At 49.1% G+C, this 12,918-nt stretch overlaps 2 protein-coding genes across 21 annotated transcripts in view; one reads left to right on the top strand and one right to left on the bottom strand.

The window, feature by feature from the left end:
- LOC106575631 (peripheral plasma membrane protein CASK) overlaps positions 1-12,918 on the top strand; it is a 41,539-nt gene that overhangs the window by 14,154 nt on the left and 14,467 nt on the right. For 10 of the 19 annotated variants that reach the window (XM_045699153.1, XM_045699157.1, XM_045699166.1 and 7 more), the window contains exons 3-11: positions 1,516-1,621; positions 1,820-1,903; positions 2,388-2,460; positions 8,462-8,564; positions 8,799-8,977; positions 9,413-9,535; positions 10,890-10,973; positions 11,060-11,159; positions 12,469-12,486. In XM_045699153.1, the coding sequence (XP_045555109.1) occupies positions 1,516-1,621; positions 1,820-1,903; positions 2,388-2,460; positions 8,462-8,564; positions 8,799-8,977; positions 9,413-9,535; positions 10,890-10,973; positions 11,060-11,159; positions 12,469-12,486 (870 nt within the window). The remainder of the gene's footprint in view (positions 1-1,515; positions 1,622-1,819; positions 1,904-2,387; positions 2,461-8,461; positions 8,565-8,798; positions 8,978-9,412; positions 9,536-10,889; positions 10,974-11,059; positions 11,160-12,468; positions 12,487-12,918) is intronic. The other 9 variants (XM_045699156.1, XM_045699165.1, XM_045699171.1 and 6 more) reach the window with 5 other exon arrangements.
- LOC123723689 (probable G-protein coupled receptor 34) lies at positions 5,449-7,987 on the bottom strand. 2 transcript variants are annotated; one of them, XM_045699176.1, is made up of 2 exons: positions 7,686-7,987; positions 5,449-7,111 (listed from the first exon to the last, which is right to left on the bottom strand). In XM_045699176.1, the coding sequence occupies exons 1-2, from the start codon at positions 7,701-7,703 to the stop codon at positions 6,008-6,010; spliced, it is 1,122 nt and encodes a 373-aa protein (XP_045555132.1). In that variant the 5' UTR covers positions 7,704-7,987; the 3' UTR covers positions 5,449-6,007. The 2 variants fall into 2 exon arrangements, with proteins under 2 accessions (XP_045555132.1, XP_045555131.1); XM_045699175.1 differs by having other exon boundaries at positions 5,449-7,284; positions 7,686-7,983.

Below are 12,918 nucleotides of genomic sequence, written 5' to 3' on the forward strand. Positions count from 1 at the left end.
CCTAGTAAACTGATATAGAGTCTGGAAGAACCTAGTAAACTGATATAGAGTCTGGAAGAACCTAGTAAACTGATATAGAGTCTGGAAGAACCTAGTAAACTGATATAGAGTCTGGTAGAACCTAGTAAACTGATATAGGGAAAGAATACCTGCTAATCAGAGAGAGAGAAGAAGAGAGGGGGAGAAAGAGAGAGTTAGAAGTAGAGCAACAGAGAGGGAGAAGAAGAGAGAGGGAGAAAGAGAGAGTTAGAGCAACAGAGAGAGAGAGGGAGAGGACCTCCAGTGTGTTTGAATGCTGAGAGGCTGATTTCTAGCTGTAGAGTTGGGCTGGATGGAACTCGTAAATGTCACTTTCATTTAAAACCCCACAGCGCTGGCAGAAAAGACAGTTGGACCCCTGATGAAACGAACCTCTCCCTCCCCTCCCGCTGTAGTTTTACAGAAACTCACAGAAACCAGTCGTGTTAATTGTGTGCAGTGACATTTTGAGTTAGCAAGCAGACTGGGCTTTGTTGAACAATGATGAGCGCGTATAGAGAGCACATCTCTCCTGCTGCGCTGACCACTAATCCATATTGTTAGACTATACCCCCCCTCAGTTACTACCAGGCATCATCATCTGTTCTGTTTTCCTCTCTGACTCGTACTCTTGGTCTTCTGTGTATGAGAGACAGAGAGAGAGACGGAGAGAGGGAGATCGAGGAATGCAGAGAGAGAGACTCGACACAGAGATCGTGAGAGAATAAGGACTCTGTCTCTGGGTCTTACATCATGAGTTAGGCCCGTCACAACACCGCACACACGTTTGTAGTCTCTGCAGACTAGTAGACTGGAGGGGAGTGTGTAAATGAGGTCTGTATAGGGTGATGTGAACTGCAGAACAGAGGAGAACAACAGTGCAGTGTGTCTGACTGGGTCCAACTCCAGACGACGCCTCCAGTACCACATGAGCTCCCACAGTTTCATTTTCCCTCCCAACACTTTTTCAACTATTTTGCCCCTATTCGGTGTGTGTGTGTGTGTACTGTGTTCTTCGCTCTTTGCTGCTTCCTTGTGTGTGTGCTTCCCGCGCTGCAGTCAAGCCTCTCCCTGCCTGCACACGCGCTCCCCTCCATGTTAATCTCCTTTGATGTTTATGTGGTTGGGGAAGAGAGGGAACGAAAAAACGAACACGCGCCGGAGGTGTTTCTTCTTCTCTTAACCTCCCTCCTGCGCTCCGACTGGAGTCTGCCAACTGGGTCAGCGTGGTGGAGAGGTCAGGAGAAAGAGAGGGAGGGGACACGCCTATAAGCTATGGGGCAAGATGAGGAGGAGGAGGAGGAGGAGGAGAGTGTTGAAACGAGAACAAACAGATTTTTTTTTTTTTTTTACATTTTAGTCATTTTAGCAGACGCTCTTATCCAGAGCGACTTACAGTAGTGAATGCATACATTTCATTTCATGCATTTTTTAAAATATTTTTTGTACTGATGCATCTCAATACTGAAAATACGATCTCTCCTGTTCCCTCCACAGATCTGAAGAGAGAGGCCAGTATCTGTCACATGCTGAAGCACCCTCACATCGTAGAGCTACTAGAAACCTACAGCTCAGATGGCATGCTCTACATGGTCTTTGAGTTGTAAGTTGGTTGTGTTTTGGCCATTTTGTTTCTTGAATGGTCACCTATTGACTTTCTGTTCTAGAATGGACTAAATTCTAGAATTTCTGTTCTAGATTTTACTTGATATTTTAGAATGGTCCCTCCCTATTGACTTTTGTACTAACGGTGTAATCCAAATTCAATAAAGTTTTGTTTTATGTGATTTCTACCTCTCTGACATAGTATGGATACAGCTGACCTGTGTTTTGAGACTGTGAAGCGGGCGGATGCTGGTTTTGTCTACAGTGAAGCTGTAGCCAGGTAAAAACTCCACTCTTAGGTTCCCTTATTTCCTCTCTGCCTCTCTAGTATGGACGGAGCTGACTTGTGTTTTGAAATAGTGACGCAGGCTGACGTGGACTTTGAAGCCGTAGCCAGTTACTCACAAGTCACATTGACATTTTCAACGAAGGCCTCATTTGAAGTAAGTGGCCTTGTATTCAGTGGTAGGGCGATGAGAACCTTGGGGACTCTACATGCCTGTAAGGAAGTGCTTTTAGAAGGAGCTCTCTAAGAAGTAGTGGCATTGCTAATTCCTTCACTCTCCTCCTTCCACTTCATTCTCTCTCTCCTCCTTCCACTTCATTCTCTCTCTATCTCTCCTCCTTCCACTTCATTCTCTCTCCCTCTTTCTCTTCATTCTCTCTCTCCCCCTTTCTCTTCATTCTCTCTCTCCCCCTTTCTCTTCTCTCTCTCTCTATTACTTCATTCTCTCCCCCTTTTTTTCTTCATTCTTGTCTTTTAGTCACTACATGAGACAGATCTTGGAGGCGCTGCGGTATTGCCATGACAACAACGTGATTCACCGTGATGTGAAGGTAAGCTCCCCTACCCCAGATCTCCAGTCCCACGTCCCCCTTATCTAAACAGCACTGTTGTTAATGGCATCTATTGATTTCAAACAGAATGAACTAACCATTGGTGATCCACCATCTGTCTCCTCGTATTGAGTGCATGTTGACTAACCCAACGATAACTGACCCATCAGCTCAGCCCATTGGGTTGTAGTAGTAGGCTAACTAGTAATGAAGATGAGTTAAGCTGGGGCTGGATTAGTGTTTAGTGTAAGGGAAAACCCTGCTGAAACCCTGTTTGACAGGCCAGACAGCACAGCTTCAGTGATTACTATAGGATTACCTCTCTAACATACAGTAGGCCACAATGCCAGACCAGATGGGGCGAGCCCTGCCCACAAACAGACACATTTGGTGACTCCCAGAGGGGATAAGGGGAGCTTTTGCTTGTGTGTTAATACCAATGTCAGTAAGTCAGTCTGTTTGTGTGTTTACACAAAGTTACACCTTGCCCCTGTGTTGAGTGCATGTGGTGTTTAATGAAAGAGGAGTTTTTGTTTGTTGTTTGTGTATTTTTCTGTTTGAATACTTGTGATTTGGGTTGTAAGAAGTGTGTGTGTGTCTGTGTCATGGTGCCTGTGTGTGTGTCTGTCATGGTGCCTGTGTGTGTGTCTGTGTCATGGTGCCTGTGTGTGTGTCTGTGTCATGGTGCCTGTGTGTGTGTCCGTGTCATGGTGCCTGTGTGTGTGTCCGTGTCATGGTGCCTGTGTGTGTGTCCGTGTCATGGTGCCTGTGTGTGTGTCTGTGTCATGGTGCCTGTGTGTGTGTCTGTGTCATGGTGCCTGTGTGTGTGTCTGTCCCATATGGTGCCTGTGTGTGTGTCTGTGTCATGGTGCCTGTGTGTGTGCGTCTGTGTCTCATGGTGCCTGTGTGTGTGCGTGTGTCTGTGTCTCATGGTGCCTGTGTCTCATGGTGCCTGTGTGTGTGTGTGTGTCTGTGTCTCACGGTGCCTGTGTGTGTGCGTGTGTCTGTGTCTCACGGTGCCTGTGTGTGTGCGTGTGTCTGTGTCTCACGGTGCCTGTGTGTGTGCGTGTGTCTGTGTCTCACGGTGCCTGTGTGTGTGTGTCTGTCATGGTGCCTGTGTGTGTGTCTGTGTCATGGTGCCTGTGTGTGTGTGTCTGTCATGGTGCCTGTGTGTGTGTGTCTGTCATGGTGCCTGTGTGTGTGTGTCTGTCATGGTGCCTGTGTGTGTGTCCGTGTCATGGTGCCTGTGTGTGTGTCTGTGTCATGGTGCCTGTGTGTGTGTCTGTGTCATGGTGCCTGTGTGTGTGCGTCTGTGTCATGGTGCCTGTGTGTGTGCGTCTGTGTCTCATGGTGCCTGTGTGTGTGTGTCTGTGTCTCATGGTGCCTGTGTGTGTGCGTGTGTCTGTGTCTCATGGTACCTGTGTCTCATGGTGCCTGTGTGTGTGTGTGTCTGTGTCTCACGGTGCCTGTGTGTGTGTGTCTGTGTCTCACGGTGCCTGTGTGTGTGTGTGTGTCTGTGTCTCACGGTGCCTGTGTGTGTGCGTGTGTCTGTGTCTCATGGTGCCTGTGTCTCATGGTGCCTGTGTGTGTGTGTGTGTGTGTGTCTGTGTCTCACGGTGCCTGTGTGTGTGTGTCTGTGTCTCACGGTGCCTGTGTGTGTGTGTCTGTGTCTCACGGTGCCTGTGTGTGTGTGTGTCTGTGTCTCACGGTGCCTGTGTGTGTGTGTGTCTGTGTCTCACGGTGCCTGTGTGTGTGTGTGTCTGTGTCTCACGGTGCCTGTGTGTGTGTGTGTCTGTGTCTCACGGTGCCTGTGTGTGTGTGTCTGTGTCTCACGGTGCCTGTGTGTTTGTGTCTGTGTCCCATGGTGCCTGTGTGTAGTAGACTGCTGTAGTGGTAGTACCTAATACCACCAGTAGAGGGGACTGTGTGATGCTTATCAGCCATTCAGTCTTCACACCAAGGCGACATATATACGATTTAAGCTCACATGTATAGATTTATTTGCTTTGTACAGTGTTATATCAGATATGATTGTGTCACATACTATTGACAATATTAGTTAACAGACAGACACAGGCATTTACACTACCGTTCAAAAGTTTGGGGTCACTTAGAAATGTCCTTGTTTTTGAAAGAAAAGCACGTTTTTTTTGTCCATTAAAATAACATCAAATTGATCAGAAATACAATGTAGACATTGTTAATGTTGTAAATGACTATTGTAGCTGGAAACGGCTGTTTTATTTTTTTTATGGAATATCTACATAGGCGTACAGAGGCCCATTATCAGCAACCATCACTCCTGTGTTTCAATGGCACGTTGTTAGCTAATCCAAGTTTATAATTTAAAAGGCTAATTGATCATTAGAAAACCCTTTTGCAATTATGCTAGCACAGCTGAAAACTGTTGTGCTGATTTTAAAGAAGCAATACAACTGGCCTTCTTTAGACTAGTTGAGTATCTGGAGCATCAGCATTTGTTGATTTGATTACAGGCTCAAAATGGCCAGAAACAAAGAACTTTCTTCTGAAACTCAGTCTATTCTTGTTCTGAGAAATGAAGGCTATTGCATGAGAGAAATTGCCAAGAAACTGAAGATCTTGTACAAAGCTGTGTACTACTCCCTTCACAGAACAGTGCAAACTGGGTCTAACCAGAATAGAAAGAGGAGTGGGAGGCCCCGGTGCACAATTGAGCAAGAGGACAAGTACATTAGAGTGTCTAGTGTGAGATACAGACGCCTCACAAATCCTCAACTGGCAGCTTCATTAAATAGTACCCGCAAAACACCAGTCTCAACGTCAACAGTGAAGAGGTGACTCTGGGATGCTGGCCTTCTAGGCAGAGTTCCTCTGTCCAGTGTCTGTGTTCTTTTGCCCATCTTAATCTTTTCTTTTTATTGGCCAATCTGAAATATATGTATTTTTCTTTGCAACTCTGCCTATAAGGCCAGCATCCCGGAGTCGCCTCTTCACTGTTGACGTTGACACTGGTGTTTTGCGTGGAGACTGGTGTTTTGCGTGGAGACTGGTGTTTTGCGTGGAGACTGGTGTTTTGGGTGGAGACTGGTGTTTTGGGTGGAGACTGGTGTTTTGGGTGGAGACTGGTGTTTTGGGTGGAGACTGGTGTTTTGCGTGGAGACTGGGGTTTTGCGTGGAGACTGGGGTTTTGCGCTGAGACTGGTGTTTTGCGTTGAGACTGGTGTTTTGCTGATAATGGGCCTCTGTACGCCTATGTAGATATTCCATCTGCCATTTCCAGCTACAATAGTCATTTAGAACATTAACAATGTCTACACTGTATTTCTGATCAATTTGATGTTATTTTAATGGACCAAAAAATGTGGACATTTCTAAGTGACCCTGAACTTTTTAACGGTAGTGTAAATCACTTTGATTCAGGACATCTGGTCAGCTCCATTCTTGGTAACTGAGTCTAGTTCAAGGCGTTGGCCCTTGTCACATGCATCAGTTGTTGAGTACATGGTATACATTATAATGTAAATAGAGCTAAAGTCCATGAAGTTTAACAATGAAGTCTGTAAAGTCACTGCTTTGCCACTATGGCTGCGCCAGGGCGGAGGGTGGGGCTAATCAGACAGAGGCTGGTCCTGGGCTCGTGGGAGGGGTTAATGACGGTGTTGGGGGAGGTGACGGACATAGAGGTCCGTCTGAACTCTGATACCGAGCTGTTGGAGGTCCCGTCGTTAAGGAAGTGGAGGCGGTTGCCGAGGCTCTGTCCGAGGGCTTTCACAGCGGCCTTGCGCACCGAGCCCGACAACAGGAAGTACATCACAGGGTCCAGGACGGCGTTGAAGGCAGAGAACAACAACATGACCTCATTGGTCCTGTCCACCAGGCGCAAGTAATCGCAGGACGGGGATTGGCTGAGCTGGGAGAGGACGTAGAATGGACGGAAGGCGTGGTAGGGCCCGAAGCAGACGGTGAACAGGAAGAGCACGAAGAAGGACTTCCTGGCGGTGCTACCATAGCGGTGGGCGTTGGGGAGGTCCGGTTTGTCCCTGGACACCTTGAGGAGGCGCATGGCTATCTTCCCATAGGAGACCACTAGCAGGCAGAACACCCCCCAGAACAGCAGTACCAGAGCCATGTTGAAGTAAGCCTTCCCCTTCGCCCCACGCCGCTGCTTATACTGGAAACACTTCCCACGTTCCTCGTTTCCCTCCGACATGGCGATCATGGGCACGGCCGCCACCAGGGACAGCCCCCAGAGCGCCCCACACGCCACCCAGCTCCATCCACCGCCTCTCAGCCTCCTGGCCAGGCCCCGCTCCGCCCCGCCGCGTCCCTTCAGCTTCACATACCTATCCAGGCTAATGAACCCCAACAGAGTGATACTAATATACATGTTCATGTAGAACAGGTTGCCCACCACTTTACAGACCAGGGGGCCGAGGATCCAGCGGTTGCCATTAGCATGGTAGAGGACTCTGAAGGGAAGGCAGGCCAGGAGCACCAGGTCAGCTATGGCCACGTTGATGAGGAATACCCGGACAGAGTTCCTCCTGGAGTGGAGGAAGACGAAGACCCACAGGGCCAGGAGATTACCTACCAGACCCAGGAGGAAGAAGAGGGAGTAGAAGAAGACCAGGGGGAGGCGCAGGGCACCGTCATCTAGATCACAGAGGGTCTGGTTTGGAGAGGAGGAGGAAGTAAAGAGGGGATAGGTGGCATTAGAGAGGGGGAAGGAAGAGGTGGACAGGGGTGAAGAGGTGTTGGGAGAGGAGGTGGAAAGGGGGGAGAAGGGAAGAGAGGTCATTGTGTTGAAGCTGGGGTGTCTTTAGAACCAGCAGATCTTCAGTGCTGTGGGAGATAGAGGGGTGGAGAGATGTTTTTTATTGATAAGGATCAAAAACGGAGAGAGATGTCAATGCATTAAAAAAAAGAGTGGGCTGTTAACAGGAAAGGACTTTGGCGGTTTGCATTGAAAAAACACTGTGAAAGCACTCAAAGAACTAATCTATTTTTAAATGTCACCGCTTTTACCACTTCTTTTTACAATGTTGTATTTCAAGTAAATTTTCTTGTAGCAGGAAATGAAGTAATGAAAAATCAACCACTACTTTAAGTGCAATTATTGTATTGTACCTACGACCTATTTTGGATTCACCACCTAGTAAAGAACATGGTCTGCCTTGTGGTTTTCACAGATTCCCACACACACAGGTTCAATGATGTTTTTATTTAGACAGGATCTCACTCACCATCCAGATTCCCTCCATGTCAGAGACTCTGCAGCTGTAGTTTCACTGTCCACTGTCCAGAATGTGTGTGTTGTTACATATCCTTTAACAGCCCCTGGTCCTACTGTCCCTTGGTTGTCAGGTTCAGTGGGGTAGTGTTGGGACTCTGGTTCCTCTCCTACACACCTTTTTTCTTTCTTTGTCTCTTTTGCTCAAAAGTATGAGTCTGTTACTCTGAGCTCTCCTCCCTTCTCTCGCTCTCTTTCCTCCTCTCTCTTCCTCTCTCTGGTCCTCTCTCTCTGTGCCTTGAGATGTTCTTCTCTCACGCCTCCCCCAACCACTCCCTTGTCAGCTGTTAGCAGCCGTCAGAACCCTCAGACCACAGCCCCCATCCTCCCCCTCTAGTGTGAAGTGAAGTGCAGAGTAGGGCAGGAAACCAGCGCTGTGAGACCACAAACCCTGACTGTCACGTACTCCGGCGCTGCGCTCTGCTCCTCATCCTCCACCTCTTCTTCTCTCTATGTCTTCCTCTCTTCCTCCTTTCTCTGGTGTTCTCTCTATCTGTCCAGTGTCATCGTCCTGCTTTCTTCTCTCCTCTTCCCTATCAGCTGTAGTGTTTCTGCAGTAAAGCAGGTAGCCATCTGCCTTTGTCCCGTCTATGAACCCTTTAGGTCCAGCACTACCAAGGTTTTACTACAGCAGGATGGTACAAAATGGAGCACTTTTTTATGAAGCTTGAACCCAATCCCTCCATCTCTCTCTCTCTCTCTCTCTCTCTCTGTGTCCCTGTCTTGTAGCCTCACTGTGTCCTGCTGGCCTCTAAGGAGAACTCAGCTCCTGTCAAGCTGGGGGGGTTTGGAGTGGCCATACAACTAGGAGAATCCGGCCTGGTGGCAGGAGGTACTCTATATTCACTCTGGGACTGTGTATTTGTCATTCTCTCTCTCTCTCTCTCTCTCTCTCTCTCTCTCTCTCTCTCTCTCTGTCTGTCTGTCTCTCTCGCTCTCTCTCTCTCTCTCTCTCTCTCTCTCTCTCTCTCTCTGTGTCTGTCTGTGTCTCTCTGTGTCTCTGTCTCTCTGTCTATCTCTCGTATCTGTGTGTAAATCCACACTCTAACCCCCCGTTCCTCCCCAGGTCGAGTAGGCACGCCCCACTTCATGGCCCCAGAGGTGGTGAAGAGGGAGCCGTATGGTAAGCCTGTAGACGTGTGGGGCTGTGGAGTCATCCTGTTCATCCTGCTGTCTGGCTGCCTGCCCTTCTACGGTACCAAGGAACGCCTGTTTGAGGCTATCATTAAGGGGAAATATAAGGTAGTAGTTGATTTTCCAAAACTGCCCTCTAACACACACACACACACACACACACACACACACACACACACACACACACACACACACACACACTACAAAGCAAAGAAATGGGTGGGTGTGAAACCCGCAGCAGCGGGTCATTGCACGTGGTTCACAACCACAAGCTACGGCTTGGAAAGTTGCCTCAGCTGCATTTCCATCAAGGCCTTATTGAGGCCCATACAGAGCATTCAGAATGTACCATGTACAACGGTCCTCATTCTGTCATCTGGGCCTGGTGGGGGGTACATGGCAACCTTCCTTCTATCTCTATAGCTAGGTTTAAAAGCTCCAGGTATGTACTGTGTCCAAGGTGGTAAAAGTATCTGGCATACCCTCGGTTGCTGCAGCCCTACATCCATCTGAGAGAGCGTGTGTGTGTGTGACCCTCCCCTCTAGATGAACCCACGCCAGTGGAGCCACATCTCAGAGAGCGCCAAGGACCTGGTGCGTCGCATGCTGATGCTGGACCCCGCAGAGAGGATCACTGTCTACGAAGCTCTCAACCACCCCTGGCTTAAGGTGGGAACAAACATGCAGACACACTGATACACACACACATTCACATGCACGCACACACACTAAAAGCCCTGTCTGCAAGATGCTGAATATACAGACACACACTTAACCCCAACTGTAACACATGATTATAACCAGATGTGAAACTAACACTGGGTTAGTTGTTGTTTCCTCATAACTTCCTTCCTGTCAGGAGACAGAGCCCTGCATCAGCTACTTTCACAACCCAGAGAATACAGTCCAGTTTACTGAGTGGAAACTGTTGTAGTGTTTTGTCTTTATTAGTGTGGTATTCACCTGTCTGTGGGGGACAGGTATTCACCTGTCTGCGGGGGACAGGTATTCACCTGTCTGTGGGGGACTGGTATTCACCTGTCTGTGGGGGACTGGTATTCACCTGTCTGTGGGGGACTGGTATTCACCTGTCTGTGGGGGACTGGTATTCACCTGTGTGTGGGGGACTGGTATTCACCTGTGTGTGGGGGACTGGTATTCACCTCTCTGTGTGTTCTCCCTCCGGGAGAGGGACAGGTATTCGCCTCTCTGTGTGTTCTCCCTCCGGGAGTGGGACTGGTATTCGCCTCTCTGTGTGTTCTCCCTCCAGGAGTGGGACTGGTATTCGCCTGTCTGTGGGGGACTGGTATTCACCTGTGTGTGGGGGACTGGTATTCGCCTGTCTGTGGGGGACTGGTATTCACCTGTGTGTGGGGGACTGGTATTCGCCTGTCTGTGGGGGACTGGTATTCGCCTGTCTGTGGGGGACTGGTATTCACCTGTCTGTGGGGGACTGGTATTCACCTGTCTGTGGGGGACTGGTATTCACCTGTGTGTGGGGGACTGGTATTCACCTGTGTGTGGGGGACTGGTATTCACCTGTCTGTGGGGGACTGGTATTCACCTGTCTGTGGGGGACTGGTATTCACCTGTCTGTGGGGGACTGGTATTCACCTGTGTGTGGGGGACTGGTATTCACCTGTCTGTGGGGGACTGGTATTCGCCTCTCTGTGTGTTCTCCCTCCAGGAGAGGGACAGGTATTCACCTCTCTGTGTGTTCTCCCTCCAGGAGAGGGACAGGTATTCACCTCTCTGTGTGTTCTCCCTCCAGGAGAGGGACAGGTATTCACCTCTCTGTGTGTTCTCCCTCCAGGAGAGGGACAGGTATTCACCTCTCTGTGTGTTCTCCCTCCAGGAGAGGGACAGGTATTCACCTCTCTGTGTGTTCTCCCTCCAGGAGAGGGACAGGTATTCACCTCTCTGTGTGTTCTCCCTCCAGGAGAGGGACAGGTATTCACCTCTCTGTGTGTTCTCCCTCCAGGAGAGGGACAGGTATTCACCTCTCTGTGTGTTCTCCCTCCAGGAGAGGGACAGGTATGCCTACAAGATCCACCTGCCAGAGACAGTGGAGCAGCTGAGGAAGTTTAATGCAAGGAGGAAGCTCAAGGTACACACACACACACACACACACACACCATTGATGCTCTTCAATCAATCAGTCAATACATTCTTGTTCTTTGTGTTGTGTCCTAGGGGGCAGTGTTGGCTGCTGTCTCCAGCCACAAGTTTAACTCCTTCTACGGAGACCCACCAGAGGAGATGCCTGACTTCTCTGAAGACCCCACCTCCTCAGGTAAGACCCGCCCCTCTCCTCCTGTTGCCGTTCCCACGTCAACACCCAAGCCGAGCTGTGTCAGAGGAACGGATGTCATGGCAACAATCGCTTACGTGGTTTGTGTTGCTAGCTCGTTGTCCCACGGGCGTCCTGAAGCACAACCCTGACGATGCTGCACATTTTTGACTTCTCATAGTTTTCTACAACTATAGCCAACTTCTGCCGTAACAGAAAAGGATTCTCGTCGTGTAAGAACGATAATGATGATTTGACTTATCTATCACTGTTGTAAGCGCCTCAGCGTTATCTCATTTCCTGGTAATCAGATGACAGATAGTCAGTAGCTAACCACACAGCCAATCCAGTGTTCAGATCAGAACAGCAGTGGAACATTCAGGCCCCGGTCTCTGCGCTAGCCTCGGCCTTCTTATAAATCCCGCTGATCGCTGGAAAAAGGAAACAGAAGTGCCCAGGCTAGCGTTGCCCAATGCCCTCACTTCCCTGTCTCTGTCTCGGGGACGCACTGTCACTCCCTATGGATGTTATGAATGGGGGAACAAAGGGTCTATCTACGACCTGCTGCCCTCTCCTGCTCTGAGTACTATGTTTGTCAGATGTTCTCAGACCTAAAAAAAAGGGCTCTGATGTTGTGATAAGTGTGTGTCCACGCGATCTGTTTTGTAGGTCTCGTTAGAGGCCTTTTATAATAGTCTCCGTCTGAAATGGTCTGGAGAAACGGAGCCTCTCCTTCCCGTTTGGGATTAAGGCGCGTCGCTGGATCTACACAACAGATGGTGTGATGTGACCACTTTCCAGGATGAAAACATCTGACAGACGTTGGGAGAAATAGGAGCGGTACGGAGTCCAGCCCAGTGGCTCATAGAAAAAGCGTTGGAGACGATGTAGGAGACAGTCGGGTCTTCCTCTTGTGAGACCAGACAGCCTCATTGCATCACTCTGCGTTTTGTGACTATTTCTGCCCTTGTTTAAAAAAATAAAATGCTTCGGGATGGAATTCACTTTCCTGTGGGGTGTGGCTGTGTGTGTTGGGAGAGGAGGGGGGAGAGCAGTGTATGAGTAAATGACCTATTTTCCTCCAAATGGCATCTTTGAGACTTTAGCCAGATGCCCACAGCTCCAGTCAACACAGCCTCTGATTTTTGCTTACTCTATCTCTCTCTCTCTCTCTCTCTGTCTTGTCTTTCATCCTTCCTGGACTCCTCTTTTTTTTCTCTCTACAAAATCCCTCTCTTTCTCTTGTCTACTGAATCTTTCCCCTCTCTATTGTCTTCTCTGTGGTGGTGTTGCAATGCGGCGCTCTCTGTAGGACTGCTAGCCGCTGAAAGTAGGTATCCCCAGGTAGCTTCCTGGTGTGACATCATGACATCATCACCATCTATTAAACTACCCCCCCCCCCGCCCCCCCTGTAGCACCCTTGATGACTCGCATCCCAATACTCTAAAACAGCTTCCTTACCTATTTGGGGGATGAAACAGTATCTGACTCGGTGTTAGTTGATGGGGGTGAATTGAAATCTCAGCTGAGGTGGACAGAAAGCCAATCAGAAGTATTGGGAAGTAGACTCTGTGTGCATTGTGATGTCACTCACCACCGACAGCTAATGAGGTGGACGCGTGCCTGCATGGCTTCCATTTGATCCAATCACAACCGTTGTCAGTGGCGCGTGCAATCTGGACCTGTCATGGCCTTGGAGGACAAACTGAAAGTGTTCAGTCTTCAAACCTCTTTCTATGTGTGCAGTGTTTTTCTATGTTA

The sequence above is a fragment of the Salmo salar genome, chromosome ssa17 (genome assembly GCF_905237065.1).
Source record: "Salmo salar chromosome ssa17, Ssal_v3.1, whole genome shotgun sequence".
Taxonomy (NCBI): Eukaryota; Metazoa; Chordata; class Actinopteri; order Salmoniformes; family Salmonidae; genus Salmo; species Salmo salar.